Genomic DNA, 18,787 nt, shown 5'->3' on the forward strand with positions numbered 1-18,787 from the left:
TGGAATTGGCTTTTTTCACTTAGCATGATTCCCTGCAGATTGATCCAGATTGTGGTGTATATCAAGTTTGTTTATTTTTATTACTGAATAATATTCCATATTATGTATGTGCCACAATTTGTCTAACCTCCATTAATTTGTTGAAGGATGTCAGGGCTGATTACAGTTTTTGCTATCACAAATAAAGATGCTGTAAACATTTGTATACAGATTTTTATGTCAAAGTAAGTTTTTATTTCCCCAGGATGAATTTCCAAAAGTGCAACACTGGATTGTACAGTAATTGTATATCTAATTTTGTAAGAAACTGCCAACTTGTTTTCCAAAATGGCTGTATCATTTTCCGTTTCCACCGGCAATGGATGATTGATCTGGTTTCTTTACATCCTTGTCAGCATTTGGAATTGTCATTATTTATTTACTTATTTGTCATTTTGAATAAGTGGGTAGTGATATCTCATTATTTTGAAAATCACTGTTAGCTAATTACGTTCAACATCTTTTCATGCACTTATTTGCCTACCATACTGTTTTTAATGTTTCCACTGATTCCTGCATACTTATATTACTTATTAAAAATTATGCCTTTGATTAAGTTACGCTGATTAAGAAAGTTTATAGATACCTATTGCTGTGAGAGAAGGATCCCAAATTCTCAGTCTGACCTGTAGGCTTATAATCTGGCTCTTACAATTATTTTAACCTTCCATGATGAACTCTTCACATATATAGCTGAGGCAATAAAATCTAGAGAATATCCACGTAATATGGGTCTACAACCAGGCGTGTGAGAAGCAAAGTGAAGTTAAAAATGTGACTTCTCAATATATGCTGCCTTAAAATTTCCAGGCATGATGCAAATGTATAATGATTTTTTTAAGAAACATTATTATTTACTAAAGAATATTAATTTTTATAATTGATGACCTTTCACCATAATGTGTTACATTGCTTCAATATTTTCTTTTAAGTGTTCCCATGATATTTCCCAGCTATTTTTCCAAAACAACATCATTAATAAACTAATTTTCTTAAACATAAGAAAATTAGAAACATGCAGAGCTAAAGGTATATATCTTAAAGATTAAAATTTTAACAATATGCTAGCATGATTACCATATCTCCTACTTGACCTAAATATTTTTTCTCACTCCTAAACAAATCAACAAGCATGAAGGCATTCACAGTACCCTGTAAATTATTTATTTTCATCTGAATTAATATAATTAATGACATCATTAATGCCCTCAGGACGAACAAAAGAATAAACAATTCAAAAATCTTGATGAATCATGTCTTATTAGAAATAGCTCACAAATTAATTCATGCATGTGAAACAGTTAATAATTAAAACCTGAGGTTATGGTGGGCGAATCGCTTGAGCTCAGAAGTTTCAGACCAGCCTGGGCTAAATGGTGAAACCCCTTCTCAATAACAACAACAAAAAAAAACGCAAAAATTAGCCGTAGGTGGTGGCGCACGCCTGTAGTCCCAGCTACTCAGAAGGTTGAGGTGGGAGGATCACATGAGCCCTGGCAGCAGAGGTTGCAATGAGCCGAGATCCTGCCACTACACTCCAGCCTGGGTGACAGAGTGAGACCCTGTCTCCACAAAAAAAAAGAAAATGTAAAACCCATCAAGGACTTTAGAAAATATTGTAAATTTAAAATAATAATAATAAAATTATATAAACAAATTAAATTAAAATAATAAACAAAAATATATTTAAATTCTTCCTCACAAAATAGGCTCTGATTGCTTTTTATACAAAAAATGATCTAATTTCAGAGGACATTAGATAAACACATAGAATATTAATGTTTGTTATTTGACTTTACTTATATGTTCATAAAATGTATTAACTTAGCATATTAACAGTCTTTTGAATGTCATTAGCAATTATTTTAATGCAATATATTTTTCTACACAGAGGTGCGCTATTTTAGCACAATGTTAATTTAGGTCTTGGAAATTACTAAAAATGAAGAATTTGACACTACCAAAATTTTATATTTTTTCTCAAATTTAATACTTTGGCCAGTCTGAAGTTATTCTGTTTTTAGCCTTATTTCTGAGTAATTGTGGACTCTTCCTCCAAAACTGTATCTGTGAGAGTTCCCAAACTGGCACATTAAGAGTGGGAATAATTGTTAGACTCAGATTAGAAGGGCTTCTGAATGCTAGACTGAGCATTTGAGAATTTTCTTCCAAAGGTAGTAGGACTCTAAAGTTTTTGATCAGGGAAACATCATAAAAATGATATTTTAGATATTTAATATGAGTATATAGAAGGCTGAGAGAACAGTTAAAACACTATGAACCATATTCCACCATTTTGATTATACAGATTTGAATCAAATAGGTGAGTGATGGATAAAAATAATTGATGTATGGGGAGAAACATAAAAGAAACACAAAAGTATCTGATAATTAATGAACAAGCAGAAGTTAAGAAAGATTTAGTAATAGTTCAAAGAAGAAAAGAGATGTGGATCTCCAAACACCTCCCTTTCTATTTTAGTCACATTGTTCTTGATTCTTTCTACCAACACTAAGTGATTTGCTGACGACCCTCTTGCACTGATCAACTTTCAACTATTCTAGACCAGTATTCAGATCCCAATATTATTAACAGCTGGTTTGAGTAAAACTATTATTTTCAATATAAGTCAGTGCTCTTACCTTCTCCTTTTTTGCATAATATATACAATAGCATTACCCTGTTTTCTCCTAGTTTCTGACGCTAAGGTCTATGGTAAGAAATTTAGTTATTGGCTACAGTATAAATGAGGTACGATAAAACTACCTCCAGAGTCGCTAGTACCCTTTCCCCAAGGTCTGCTTTATTAATCTCTAAACTCATATTATTTCTACCACTATTTTTTTTCTCTCTTTCTCTTTCTTTTTTTGGCAGAGGGCACTGTTTCTAGAGAAATCCATGCAGACTTCACTCAGAAACTCAATGTTACTTGAGTGAGCTGCAACTGCTGCTTGAATGCCTTAATTCCCTATTATTAATTTCCTAGTAAAATCATCCCCGTAGTGAGTCATCTTCATTTGCTCCGTGTATTAATTCATTCCCACTTCCCACATTTGAGAAATGCTAAACTTTCAAAGATCTCCCTCTGGGAGAGGGTTTTGCTGCCTTATAAACTACTCTGCTGCTTACAAGCCTAAGCAGATAACACCTTTAGGGAGAAATAAATCTTTATATCTAAACTTACTAGGGTTAGTTCAATCCAAATTGGAAAATAGGTCCAGCATTTACTACACATATGGGTCAAGAAAATTACTTAACCTTTTAAAGTCCCATTTGCATAATCTCTAAATAGGGATAATTTCCTTTGATCATTATATTTCTGTTAAGATTCAAGATAATACATATAATGCACTTAGCATAGAGCTTCAACTACTGACAGCCTTAAATAAATAGTAAATATCACTTATACTTATTATATCCTGCTTTATTTACCATTCTTATATTTCCTATTTGTCAGCATCTTGACAGAGGTATCTGAAACCAGCCTTATCTAAGAACCAACATTTTAAAATTCTCTCTGAAATTTTTTATTCTTCTGCCTTTGAATTCCATAGATGATGGGATTGTGAAAAACAAAACACAGATTGTTATTAATTTCTATGACAATATTTGATACCATGAAGCTGAACTAGTGCTACTTTGAATTTATCAAATTGATCATGTCATTAAACAAGAAGCATGCTAGATATTCTATGAAGAGATTCTTAAGAACATTAGTACAATTTATTTTGCCCTATAGGCGTTTTATTTTAATCAAGATTAGTTATCAGCACAAAAATAAAATTTATTTGCTTTTTAAGTACAACTACCTAATCATGTTCATATTCCTCTTATAATGGGAATTTTATGCTAAAATCTAAAACGTTTCATCTAAATCTATGTATATAAAAAGTAGGTGATGTAAATGTATCCAATCGTAAGATAGGTCTCTATACTTCTAAATGTTTACCTTCATATTTTTCAAAAAGTGAATTTATTTATGAAATATACTTACTGGTTATATTGTGCTTTACATTGTATTTTTATAATAATATTCAGAATAGTGATATTATATTTTACTTCAACGAGGTCATAGTCACATTATTTTGGTCTTCAATGTCTCTAATGTCTATGGGGAGAAAAATCCTATCTGGGTTCATCAGATTCTTTTCTAGAGAACAGCAGAATACAAACTCTAAAAATGTCAAATCTTATATACCTGGCACCTCCTATTTAGATTAAGGTGTTTGAAGTCAATAAAGGAGTTCCATTTTAATTCACAGACCTAAGGCCCCTAGACGAATACTATGCAAACAACATGCATTCATTTTTTATGATGACAAGGAAATAATCAGTGACTTAGTGATGCTCTCAAATCTCTATTTGGAAAGTAAATATTTTCTATTAAAGATGACTTTTCAATTACACACTTTTAAGAAAGGATATTAGGGGAAATCTCAGCTAAGTGTGGGTAAATTGCTTAAATCATGAATTGATTACTGTCTATTAAGCAGCTTTTATTTTGAATGCATGTGATCACTTTAACCACAAGCTCCATTTTCTGTATCTCCTATCAGCAGTTGCAGCATCCAGCGATCAAAGCCAGATTCCTATAATTGCTGTGTCTGTGACAGTGGGAGTCATTTTGTTGGCGGTGGTTATCGGCTTCCTCCTCAGTGGAAGGTAAGAGAGGAAGCTGTGATTCTGAAGTTTTGCGGCTGATCTCTTCCTCACCTTGATCTGACCATTTGGCTGTTGAGCATATCCCAAAACAAATCAGGCAAGCAATAGATCAGCAGATAATCTCAATACATGATGCAATTCATGAGCCTTATCTTGTTCATATTATTGATATCTTTTAAGTCCACAATTTCTCTTTTTAGGTATGCTCTCTTCACAAGAGCTGTGTTGATGTGTTATTGTTTATTTGGTTAATATAGCTATATCTCTTTATATGACACATATTTTTTAATCTGAAAGTGTTGTCTCTCAAAAGTGCATATGGTTGCCTTCTTCAAGTTTAATTAGTGTTTGGGAAAAGCTATCTCTGTACCAAGTATATTTTTGAGGAATAAGACATAATTCTATTTAGTCAGCATTCTATCCTAACAGGGTGGTGTATACAAAGCAGAAATTATGGCAAACAAGCTACTTGGAAAATGACCAAACATTTTCACTGACTGCTTTTATTTTCAGCTTCTAAGTGATTTCAACCTGAATACTTCAATCATGATATATACTGATTTGAAGTGAATTGTATTAAATATTATCTAAATAGATACATGAATATATAATATATTACATATCTACATTTTTCATTTTATACAAAAAAGAGAGAAACTCTTGACAATAGCTGTTCTAGGTGTTTTCTGATATTGAGCTGAGCATAATCAACCTTCTTAAAAATAAAATAAAATGCAATAAAGTAGAATAAAACAAAATAAACTAAATAAAACAAGAGTATGCTGTTTTCCTACAATAAACATAGTTTCATATATTTTTAAAATCCAGGCCATTATTAGAAGGAATATTTAGTAATGGGAGCTGTCCATTTGAAAATATATTTTGGTGTTAGACCATTATAGAAACTTAATGAAAGTCTTCATGGAAATATTTATTTCTGACCAAAAAAAAGTGAAAATGTACCATAAGTTCCCAAAAAAAGCCAGGAAATCAATGTTCTTACTGATTTTGTTACTGTTCTACTCATTTACTGTTGACTCTTCAGCACCTATTTGACTCATAAATACACAGAATTGGGCAATTTTCAATGTACTGCATATTGTATTCTGAAAAGATTTTTGATTATATCCTTAAATTACAGAAGTAACAGTTTATTTTTATAAAATATTGCAAATTATTTTGAACATTTCCTCATTGCATATGAAAATTCTATTACTTCCGGTCCTTATTTATTTGAGTGTTTGAAGTTTTCTTAAGAATATATGCAGTAATTCATTGCTTACTTTTAATGTTAGATTAGCATTTATGTATTTTTAGAATTTCTAGCCTGGGGGACAGTTTGTGTTCTGCTGAGGACAATTAAGCCCATCCCAGCCAGGGGGATAGCTATCTAGTGCCCCACTGATTTCATCTCTCTGAAGTCACCTGGGGAGAATGCACAACCTATATCCCTGCTTTCTGGAAGATAAGCTGATTTCGCCAGTCTTGTCAGATTTTGATCCAATAGTATAATCAAGTTGCATGAATTGTAACTACTAAGAAAACTACCGTGTGACAATGTGTCTTTTCTACCCCAGAGTATAGATGATACCTTTGCGGAGCTGGTTTGTAATGCCATTTCTTTACTTCTGACTGAGATAAGAGTTAGTGATTTCCTTTCTAATAAATTAAATAAACATTAGTTATATTTATGGCCATGGAGGTTATAAGAAGATTCTGTATTTGTTGTGCGTGCACTTAGGAGAAATGAATAAAAATGGAAAAAAAGAACCAAGGTCCAGAATCCAATAAATCTGTGTTTTTGAGAATTTATTAAAGAATACACATCAAATATAAGAAATATGTTGTTGTAGACTTAGCACAGTGAATTTACTGGTAACATTTTGCTATGGATTCTTGCTTACCCTTATGTGGCATCTTTAGCATTAGATAAAATGTTTGAAAGAACTTTCAATCTACTTACTATTTGGTAACCAAAGGATACTATCATTTTAGTGCATACATGCGCACATTCCTACAAAGTCACCCATACACTTTGTATCGGTTCTCACACTGCTATGAAGAACTGTTCAAGACTGGGTAATTTATAAAGAAAAGTGGTTTAATTGAGTCATAGTTCCACATGGCGGGGGTGGTCTCAGGAAACTCACAATCATGGAGGAAGACACCTGTTCACAAGACGACAGGAAAGAGAAGTGCTGAGCGGGGAGGAACCAAGGGGGAAGAGCCCCTTAAAAACCATTAGATCTCCTGAGAACAATCTTACTATCATGAGAACAGCATGTGGAAAACCGCTCGCATGATCCAATTACCTCTACCTGGTCTCTCCCTTGACATGTGGGGATTATGGGGATTACAATGCAAGATGAGATTTGGGTGGGGACACAAAGCCTAACCAACTCTCTCTCTCTCTCTCTCTCTCTCTCACACACACATACAAATTCTATACATACCTGAAATTGCTCTTCAAGAATAATGAAATTTTAGTATAATGTCTCATTTGAACTAGAATCAGGTATGTGCCCAAAACACATAGCTTAATTTTCTGCCAAATCCAAAGCTTGGTAAAAAAATTTTTGAACATTTTGTCTAATGAAAGTGTAATTACTTTTAAAAACAGCAACATCTTAGCAATTAGTACATTGTTCATTCATATTAAAATTCTTTCCTAATCCAATTTAATTTCACAACATAGTTTAAGATGCTGACACTAGGAATTTGCAGTTGAAAAGACAGCACATTTTGCCAAAAATGAATCTGAGGCTTATAGTTTTTTAGAAACCAACTTTTTGCATGAAATTTTAATTACTTTATTTTGTTGGATGTATTTTCTTGAATTTCAGGGGACATTTGTCAAATGATAGAAACATCTTTGGCCATTGTATTGTACTCTTCATGGACAAACTACTTTATATTTTATTATATAAATATAACTAAAAGCTAAATGATATGATTCTTGAGAAACTTTTTCTATCTCACTTAAGGCAATAAACTTTGTAATTTTTGTTTGGACCAATTAAATCTAACTCACCCTGCAGTACCTAGATTGTCCTGAATTAACTCAGTAAAGATTTGTTAAATAAATGGAAAACTAAATGAAGAAATGTGGGCAAAACCTAACATAAATTTGGGAAACTATATTTGAGTAATAGCAAATTATTTTAAAAAGCTTGTCCTAGGAAAGATGCAAAAATATGGGATTATATATGTTGCTCCTGTCTCTCTGTGCTAAAATATGATTGATTTTCTCTCTCTTTCTCTCTCTCTCTCTCTCACACACACACACACACACACACACACACACACGACTACCATCTCACTTTGAACTTACCCTTATTACTTTCTAATATCTGGAATATGATATGATAACCCAGATATTTGCTCCTAGGTAACATATCATTTAAGTAAAAATAATTGGACTCATCATTGGTTAAATAAGTTAATTTTATTTTGATACATTGCAAAATATTAATATCACTTGCATGTAATATTCATTGGTAATTTATTTTATGATTTGGGTCCAAGAGGAAATATATCTTGAAGATCCATATTCACTGAAAATTTCTATTTTTATTTAGACAAAAAAACGTGCAAATGATGACACACTGGGTATTGTGAAACTAATCTATTTCAAAGAAAAAAGACTAACTTTTAAAATTCTAAAATACACTCAAGGATGAAAAATTAATCAAATATAGACGCTTTAATCTTTTCAGGCTTAAACTGATTATGCAGAAATCTTTTGGAATCTTCCTACCTAGACACAATTTAAAATAATGTAAAGTATACATCTTGAAGGAAAAATCCTATTTAACAAAATGGCAAAGAAGTATAACATGTTAGAATTCTTGACAGTTTTAGAACGTGTGTGATCTTCCTTTTTAAATGTGTTAAGTAACCTATGGGGTATTTTCTGCAGGGTTCAGACTCTCTTCACTGTTTCCCATTAACCTTTAAATGTTTTTTACAGGATTAGAAAACAATTGACATGCCTTCCACAAACTATGAGCTAATCATCTTAGGATGGAAATAAATTAAGCTTCTTTATATGCACAGCATATTGAAATTGCCCTTTAATCTTTCTCTTTTATCACTAATGACATTGGGCATTGATAACTTTCTGTTTTCCTAATTTCGTAGAGTTTATCTCTTATATTTACTATTTTACAGATTTTTAAATGTTTAGTTGACCAGTCTTTCACTAATGAGTATTTTCGCTGTTTTCCAGTTAAGTGTTTAAGAAAGTTTTTCACTTTATTTTTTCCTCTTTTTAATCCTTTAAATATGATTATTGATATAAAATTGACTTTTTTATTTATCTGTGTCCTTATTTCAGACATAGTCTAAATTCTGAAAATTAACTACTGAATAGTTCAGAGGCTGATGAAAAGCTTAAAGTAACAAGATTTAGTGGTATAGACATACAAAGGAAAATATCTTTTAGTTTACAAAAGCAATCTCTTTTTTGAACCTTTCTCAATACAACCTTCATTATGGGATTAAAAAATATTTAATACTATGTTTCTAATCACTGATTTAATATGTGATCCTGAATTTAATTAAATTTCAAGCATGCAGAGCTTCACTTTTTATATTAAATTAAGTCCATATATACAATTAGAATTAAAAACATAGACATTGCACACATGTACCTTTCCACCCTTGTTTGCACATGTTCTTGCATATAAACAAAACACTTAAAGCTTTTTGTTAATTTTAAAAACAGGAAACAAAAAAACTAAAAATATCTTCTGAAGAGGAAGAATAATTCTGTTGTGCTGCTTGGCCTTATATATGATTTTGTCACAGGATTCTTAGGGGGTTGCTTTTCCAGCCAGAAGCCTCTGTGGCCAGAGGCACCTTTGCCCGAGTTTTGCTCAGGCCTGTTAGGCTTGTTCTGCCCACTCGCCCTGCCAGGCTGCACTCGTCTTGTGTTTCCAGCCCGAATCCCACAATTGCAAAGGGCAAGCCAGGCATGGAGCAGTGAGGGGTGCGTGAGTGAGTGAGCACAGGGTCTGGCCACTGAGCACACAGCCAGGCATGCTGGCTCCTGTGGTGGAGTGGATTGCTCCTGGTACCAGCACTAGTACTTGATCAGTGCAAGCTGCAGCTGAATCAGATACATTGCCAGTAGCTTTCACTGTGGGCACCATGTCTGGATGAGGGGAATGTGGCGGTGCCTGGAAACTTGGAGATGCCAGAAACTGCAAAGCCCCAAAGAGGGTGTCACATTCCTGACTCGGAGCACCCCTAGGTCTGGGCTCCCCAAAGGGTTGCCGCTGTTCTCTCCTTCTCATTGCCAGCAATATGGTGAGTGTATCTGAGGGGCATGTTTTAGCCCTGTTTGTTACAGCTCTTCCACTCTCACCACTCAGTGGGTCGGAAGTTCTCATCTCATGTTCAGGAAGAATGGGGTACGTGGACAACTGTAGAATGAGCAAGGTGAAGAGGTGCTTTATTGGGTAACAGTACAGCTTTAAGGAGACCCAAAGTGGGTAGCTCCTTTCTTCAGGTAGATCATCCCAGTGAGTGCAGCTCTCAGGAGAGGAGACCCAGAGTGTGTAGCTCCTATCTGCAGGCATGTTGTCCCAACGTCTGAAGCCCTTAGTGGAGAACAGACCCAGAGTGGGTAGCTCCTATCTGCAGGCAGGGAGTCCTGTTGTCTCCCCAGTTTGGCTGAGTCCAGGGTTTTTATGGCCTTTCGAAGGAAGAAAGTGTGTGTTGACTGGACTATGGGCAGCCACAAGCAGGTGAGAGAAAACACCATAACTTCTCACTCCGGACCACAGAAGTGACAGCTTAGCACAGGCTTCAGGCCATCCCTGGCTTGAAGGTGAGGCTTCACTGGGGAGCCACCACCTTCTGTCCAGGATCCTGTCTGCCTCCTGCCACCATCAACATGCTGTCCACAGCACCCAGGCTGTTCATGCCAAGGGGTACCTGCAGGCCCATGCTGAGCCACTCTCAGATTTCCCTCAACTCTCTCCTGTGCTTACTGGTGCCCAAAGTTCAGAGGGGGCCAAGGTGACAGGGGACTGGTGTGTCAGCGCCACCCCAAGTACACACACATCTGCCTGGGTCACAAAAGCACCCAGGGTCATCCTCAACTTTGCTCCAAAAGTCAGAGTGGGCACCAAGAGCAGGGAGAGGCCAGGCAGTGGGAACAGGCCCTTCTGAGCCTGCAGGGGCAGGGGGCTTCTCAGGCCCCTGAAAGCGGAAGAATGCTTGGGTCCTCAGCTGTGGCTGAGTGTCTACAGCTGCACCTAGGAGGGTGGGGCTCCTCCCCTGCCAACTTGGAAGGGGGCTGATGAGGCTTCTGCCTTTTCCTGACTCATGCTCATTTCAAAGAGCACATAGCCCAGGCCATGCCTCCTCCACTACAACCAGCTTCTTTGCAACTGCTGCTCCAGATGGGCCATCAATGCCATCAATCCCCCCTCTGAAGAGGTACATCTAACTGCCATTAGGATAGGGACAATGACTACTCTTAACTGCTTCATACTGATAGGGGACATTATTTTGGGGAAAACAGCAGTCAGATCTTTGTCAGAGGCCTATCTAAGGGTCCCCGTAAGAAAGGAGCCATCATCTGAGGCTTCTGTTGCATGACTGCTGGGAGTTTGGTGGCCTCTAGACATGAAGAAACACATTTTACAAGGAGGTTAAGTGTGCATGGATCAAGCGTGAGTATTATACAAAGTGGAGCTAAAAGGGGGAAAAAAAAACTAGAAATTGAAAACATAGACTATTTTGAAAAAGAATGTTGTGACTAGAGCTGTTTCATCCTGGCCAAAAAAATTAAATCTTGTATGGGGGCAGTTAAACTTTAAGAGAGAAATAACTCTTTAGGTGGGTAGATAATCCCTTGGGAGTTCAGGATTAAGGAGTCTTTGACAAAAATGTTTTAGGTGAGGAACAGATCAAAGGTGAGAACAGTAAGCAAGAGGTCTCCCCAACTACAACTAAGGGTTTGGGAAAAATACTGGGTTAGATGTGTTCCTGAGATGCCCTCCCCACTCCACAATCTTGCTAAGAGAGGAGAAGGGAGCTGTATTGGAGAGAACCGAAAGACCTGCTCCAGTGTCCAGGAGGAGGTCCACCTTTCTCCCTTTGACTTCTGAACCATCAGAGCCAGGGAGAAGTACCCCAGGGCCCATCAGTCCTGCTGGACCATTTGGGCTGGGCCCAGTGACCTGTCTCCAAGGACAGTCTGCTCTTCAGTGGTTCCCATTGCAAATTGGACAGGGCCAATGTGGCCTCCTCCTGCTGTCCAGACAGTCCTTCCTAAAGTGCCATGGCTTGCCACATTTGTAGCAGTTAACAGGTCTATCCAAGGGATTTTGGGATTTGTGAGCCTGCAAGGCAGCTGTTAGAGCTTCTGCCTTTTTCTTGTGTCTCCTTTCCCTCTCTTGGGCCTCCTCCTGATTCCTATTGTAAAAGACTGTGGTGGCCACTTTCAAGAGGTTCTTTAAAGTACTATCTGGTCCCATGGCCTGTTTCTGCAGCTTCCTCCTGATATCAGGGGCTGCTTGAATAAAGAACTTATCCTTCAGGATCAGTTGTCCCTCAACTGAATCAGGAGTTAGAGACGTGTGCTTTACCAAGGCCCCTCTTTGCCTTTCCAGGAAGGCAGTGGGATTTTCATCTAATCCCTGTTCTATCATGAATAGCTTGGACTAATTGAGAGGCTCAGTCCTAGTCCTTCGTAACCCCTCCAGTATACACACATGAAAATTCTTCCTCTTTCATTCTTCCATTTCATCATTGGGGTTGCATTTAGGGTCCTGCAGTGGTACTGCTGTTCTTCCAATGGTATAAGGCTCATCCTCTTCTCTGAAACTATATAAGATACAAAGCTCATACTCAAAATTCTGTACTGCTTGTAGGGTGGCCTGCTTTTCCGTGGTAGTCAGGGTCTGATTCAAAAGTAACATAATGTCCTTCCAGGTGAGTTCAAATACTTGAGTTAAATTCTGGAAGGCTTCTATATAACTGTCAGGTCATCTGAAAATTTTACAATATTCCCCTTAATTAGCCTTAAGTCCTGTAGAGAAAAGGGAACTTGGACCCCAATCAATATCTAGGTAACAGGGGGTTGGTGTGTCAGCACGGCCCCTAATGCACACACACCGGCAAGGTTTTAACAGTGCCCAAGCTTATCCTCAATTTTGCTTTGAAATCAGAGCTGGCACCAGTAGCAGCGAGAGGCCAGGCAGCAGGAGCAGGCACGTCTGAGCCTACAGGGGCAGGGAGTCTTTTCGGGTTCCCCAAAGCACAGGGATGCCCAGGTCTACAGCCACAGTTGGGTGGCTGCAGCTGTGCCGAGAAGAGCAGGGCTTCTGCTCTGCCAATTTGGAAGGGGGTGGGTTTCCATCCATTCACATCTTCTGCTGGCTCCATAGAGCGCATAACCCTGGCCTCACCTCCCCCTCTGCAGTGGGTGCCTTTGCAGTGGTCATTCCAGACACGCCACCACTGCCATCCATTTTAAGGCTATTTATATGTGAGTTTAATGCTATGATGTTCCTTAGATGATAAATTTATTTTGAGAAATGGCATAATGCCTGTTAAAAGTTATATTTTCTGGCCAACCAATCTTCCCTTTGATTGTCATGGTCATGTTCAAATCTTGTACCTGGACATAAAACTGCTCAATCCTGTTTCTCTTTGTGTTCTATTCAACAACTGAAACTCAATCCATTTGAAATGTCTCAGTTTTCTGAAGCAAAAATTCTTTAGAAGTCAGCCAATACTATAACAGAGGCTATCATAATTACGATCATCAGACCATGTAGAAATTAGAGAAACAAGTAAATTTGTATAAAACAGTAGGTTTTATTGTTTCAAGAAAATAATATTAAAATTTAGCCTTTTGTACTTACTTTTAAGTCCCTTGAAGTAAGATAGGCTGTAAATGACATCTTCACAATTATCCATTACAAACATTTTTGGACCTTTATTGCACATAAACACAAAGGTAAGTCCAGGACATGTGACATAAGAAAGCAGTGTTCTTTCTATAAATGTTTTTACTCTTACTTATTAGCCTGATAAGTAGTCAAAATTTTATAAAACACAATTACAATAATTAGGCATAGAAGAAGAGTTTACAATAGAATTGGAATTTGTCCCTTCATGATAACTTTTCAGTTAGTCTGAATCATTAATTCAAGAAGTATTTGAGTTCTTGCTACATGCCTGGCACAGTTCTTATGCTAGTCAAAACCATGACTTGATGGTAAAATCCTTTGAACTTAGAAATTTTCTTCAAGCTCGTTTGGAGCCAAATAAAATATTTATGCCAGAGTTTTTAATGCAGCTATTTAATTTAGACACATCAACGAGCTCTGACTATATCTGATATCAAAGCATCATAGTTTCTTGAATGAGTACTTTGTGAAGAGTATATTCATGAAGGGTATGCGCTAAAACCTGCAGAGAGGCTTCCTTGACTAATGGAAGTAACATGGTAATAATAACGATAAATATAACATTATCTAACATTAATTACATAGTATTTACTACTGGGCAATGTTCTAAAGGTTTTACAAGTAATAGCTCACAACACTACCGTGTCTCAATACTAGATCTTATCTAATTTATAGTTGATAAAATTATCTTCTTGCTGTTTCTTAAAAATTGTAAGAATGGTCCTGCCTTAATTCTTTCACATTGGCTCTTCTTACTGTCTAAAATTTCCTTGACACAGAGAACCTTACAGCTTCTTTCTTCTTTCAAATCTTTGCTCAATCTTGTTCTCTCAATTGAGCATACTAAAAAGATGACCTGATTATTTCCTCTGCACACCATGCATCATTTTTAGTCTGTCTGTACTACTAGAGAAGGATACAAAATAATAGGGATTTTTATCTGTGACTTTTTTCCTCTTGGAAAGTGTCCAGAACATAAATTGTTGTATACAACTAGTCAGTAAGGGCCTGGAGCTTGAACCCAGCTCTGACGTCAGGGCCTTTGCCCTTTAGGATATAACTTCCCCAAGACTTGTGATTATTCAACTTTTGAACTTTTGTGTGGGAAGCCTCTGATTTTCTGCTGCTAAAAATAATGGAATTTACATTTTAAAACTTTAGAAACTATCAGAAATATGAATAAAACATCTCTTAGAAATTCATATTAATGGTAGCTTGACACTAAAAAATACATTGAATTTTAGTAGATCCTCCTCCCTTCATGGGACAAGTATACCCAGTAAATTGTATTTATTCTAAAATCATGCAAATTAAATGTCACCAACTCCATGGTCATTCCTGACTTTGTGAACCCTGGTTAATTCCATTTCTGTCTACCCTTAAAACTTTATTTTCTCACTGAAGTAGTTTTAGTTCACCCTTTAATGTATCTGTCACCCCAATAGATATGTGCTCATCTTGAATATACAGATTATAATGTAGGTCCTGGGTAAATGTCTAATGAAAATATGACTGGAGGAGTGCAGCTGGAGTTTAAGACTGTTAAAAATGTGCTTCAAACTACCTTTCCAGAATTATCACTATATGTTTTTGTCTTGGATTTCTTTGCTTGCAAATGATAGAAGCCATAATTTAGAGTGGCTTAATCTAAAAGGAAATTATTGATCTTGCAGCTGAAAAGTTCCCAGAGATAAAAACATTAAGTCTAAAGGAGAGGTACTGATAGATCCAGGTGTTTAAAATAATGTTTGTTATGCAATTGAGACACAATTCAAGAATGTTGTTGAACAAATATGATATTTAAAGGCATTGATTAAAATGAAGTTATTGGATAAAACCTTGGGACACTGTGATATTGAAAGGTAGGGTGGAAGAATAAGATCCAGCCACAGTCGGCTAAGAAGGAGAGGCCCATGAGGTTGGAAGAGATCAGGCAACTGTTGGGTCACTAACGGGAAATGGTCACTGTGTTGAACACAGATTTGACTTTAGGGCTCTCACCCTTCACTCTCAGAGCTGAAATGGCACAGGCTGTTACAGAAACTTGATACCCAGCTCCACAGAGTAAGTCAATCAGTAGCACTGGGACCTTAACTAAGAAGAGGATGGAGAAGTTACACTTTGTGACCAACACCATAGGAACTCACACCTGAAACTGAAAATAGGATCAGTTTCATACAAAGCACGTGGGCTGAGAATGAGGAAAGAGAATCTCTCACTCTACAGTCTTTTTCACATCCTGCATTTGCTTGGAAAAAGCTTCATATTATCCCTCAATATTTAAGCCTTACTGACAGGTGAAGACTTATATCAAACTTTCTGTCATGAATAGAGGAAAAAGAAATTCCCTCAATCCCTTTAGACAAAGTATTCTCTCCTTTGAACAATATATCAAAACAATATATCAGTATTCTCATAGAATTTAACACTTTCAGCCACAAATTATAGGGCATTGTGTAAATATCTTCTCTCTTCTGCCGGCCAGTAAGTATTTAGAGAATAAAGGCTTCTGTGGCTTTCCTACATAACTTAATAAATAAATAACTCATAAGTTATTGAATTAAAGATGAGCTGTGCATCAATCTCCATTTGAAGTGGTTTGTCCATTTTTTCCCATTAATGTTGACATTTTAGAAAATGAAAAACTTTAATATCTCTAAAATAAATATAATGAAATGCTCAACCTATAAATATACCTTTAAATAAACAAATATAATCCTTTTGATCCCATCACAAAATAAAGGTAATGATTTCAAGAAGTAGTGCATAGGAGTTAATAAATCCTCACTAGCTTTTGATTTTATTTCTTTGACATCTGGACATGCTTATACCATTGTCATGATGTACCTGGTGACATCAAGCAGCAATAACTTTTATAAATTGATATATTTGGCATCTATAACATGATTAGGCTTGTATAGTTTCAGAATTTAATAAGTCCTAATAAGAAAAATAAATTTTATGAAAACATTTTAATCTCATAAATATTATATTTTAAAATAATGATAACCAAACATTTGTAATCATATATACAATCACTGATTTTAGAAAAAAGCTCATTAAAAGTAAATCTCAGAAGCTTATGAGTTAGCAATAGATGTGACTTTGTAAAACTGTAAAAAATCCAGACATGTGTATTGATTTAATATCTGAGGGTTGTTATCTCTTCTATTTTCCCATGATTACATGCTTTTTTCTTCAAAGGCTCTGAATCAAAATAATTAGAGAGCAGATCATAATTTATTAATAACTGACAAATGGGGATTAGGGCAGAGTAATGCCAGGAAGACAAGGAACATAGCAACAACTAATTGCCCACTGTGGGAAGTAAACCGTCCTGGGAAACTGAACTTAAGAGGGTTACTGGCTCAATTGCTCAACACTATTGAACATCCCACAGATCAAATACGTAAACATGCTGCAATGCTCAGGAAGTTATGATGAGGCAAACATTTGAAAGGAAAACTCAGTTTATGGTACTAGAAACAACAGGTTAATATCACTCACTTGCAAAGATACAAATTATTTTAGTGAAGAATCAAATGACTTAGATTTCACCTAGTATGAAGCAAAGGTCAGGTCAAAAGCCTAACCACAAGAGCAAAATACGCTTTTTGTCTAAAGCTCCATTTGCTCAAAGCTCCATTTCTCTAAGAATGTGATCCCTATCTGAAAGAGTACAGGCTGGCACTCCAGAAGACGCTGGGCTCTGGCGGAAGACCCTCCTAGGTTTCTGGGAATTTTACACATCTCTCAGAACCCACAATAACACAGCCTTTCACAGGAACCTGATACCCAGCTCCACAGTGAAAATCAATAGCACTGCCCTATGCCAAAGGCTAGAACATCTATTCAACAAAGAAATCAGTTAATTTCCTGAGCCATGTCTGGAAGTATACTCATTGTTGAAAAATGAATCAAAGTGTCTCAGATGATTTTAAACGTCAGCTAAAAGCCACATTTGTTCAAGATCTGTGCTTTATAAGGTCTTACATGAACCAGGAAAAAAAGAAAATGTTTCTAATAGATCAGCAACTCAATCTCAAGCAGCTGAATTCTTTATTATGCGATTTGGAAGGACTGACTTTGTATACTGCTGATGGCTGTGATAGTTATAGTGACAAAAAGCATATTATATTTCAATTGATATGGTTAAGCTTTGTGTCCCCACCCAAATCTCATCTTGAATTATAATCCCCATAATCACCTCATGTCAAAGGAGAGACCAGGTGGAGGTAATTGAATCATGGGGGGCAGTTTCCCCCATGTTGTTCTCATGATCCTGAGTGAGTTCTTACAAGAACTAATGGTTTTATAATGTGCTCTTCCCACTTTGCTTGGCACTTCTCCTTCCTGCTGCCTTATGAAAAACATCCCTTGCTTCCCCCTCCACAATGATTCAGGATTGTAAGTTTCCTGAGGCCTCTCCACCCACTTTCTCTTATAAATTACCCAGTCTCCAGCAGTTCTTTATAGCAGTATGAAAACAAACTAATACACCAGTTATTTTGCTTACCAAAATTCCCTTACTGTCTCTTACTCCTTGTTTCTCTCATTACTTTTTTTCTCCTCTAATGTTTTAATCTCACAGAAAAATGGCATACTTTTATATATTAAATATTAGTTATGTCTGCTTTCATTGTCACACTGTGTTTTAGTCATCATTATTATAGATGACAATCTCAGTTGATTTTGTTGTTATTTTGGGACTCTTCCTTATTGTTGTTTTAAATAACATATTATAATTTCTTCCTGTTTGCAAGATTCAGCACTAGAATCTGCATACCCGTGATGGTTGCTGTTTGTTGAGTTCTTGCCCTGTGTTCATCTAAGTGATGGTTAGTAAGGTATGACCACAGGAAGAAACACAGAAGAGGCATAGGAAAACAAGTTTATTATACTCACAGGTCCTAGAAACAGAAGGTATGGCATGTCATTCAGGGCCATCAGAGAAACACCAGATTTTGGTCAGGAGGAAGAAGACAGGAGTGAGGGGAAAGTCTAGGAGTGAGCCTTTGTTGGTGTTTCTATGTGAAAGTATATTGGCTAGTTTGAATAATTCTGGCAAACTTTGGGCTTATAGAAGAGGTCTCTAGTTGCCTGGAACCTGGGCCTGGGGTTATTAAGGCAGGGGAATGTTGCCTCCTGAAGTTAA

General features: G+C 36.4%; 1 protein-coding gene across 7 annotated transcripts in view; it reads left to right on the forward strand.

Moving 5' to 3' along the window:
- The window catches only part of EPHA5 (EPH receptor A5), a 361,246-nt gene that overhangs the window by 270,560 nt on the left and 71,899 nt on the right, over window positions 1-18,787 (forward strand). For 4 of the 7 annotated variants that reach the window (XM_002814747.6, XM_002814748.5, XM_054553910.1 and 1 more), the window contains one exon: window positions 4,597-4,702. In XM_002814747.6, the coding sequence (XP_002814793.1) occupies window positions 4,597-4,702 (106 nt within the window). The remainder of the gene's footprint in view (window positions 1-4,596; window positions 4,703-18,787) is intronic. The other 3 variants (XM_009239965.4, XM_009239966.4, XM_054553911.2) reach the window with 1 other exon arrangement.

The sequence above is a fragment of the Pongo abelii genome, chromosome 3 (genome assembly GCF_028885655.2).
Source record: "Pongo abelii isolate AG06213 chromosome 3, NHGRI_mPonAbe1-v2.0_pri, whole genome shotgun sequence".
Taxonomy (NCBI): domain Eukaryota; kingdom Metazoa; phylum Chordata; class Mammalia; order Primates; family Hominidae; genus Pongo; species Pongo abelii.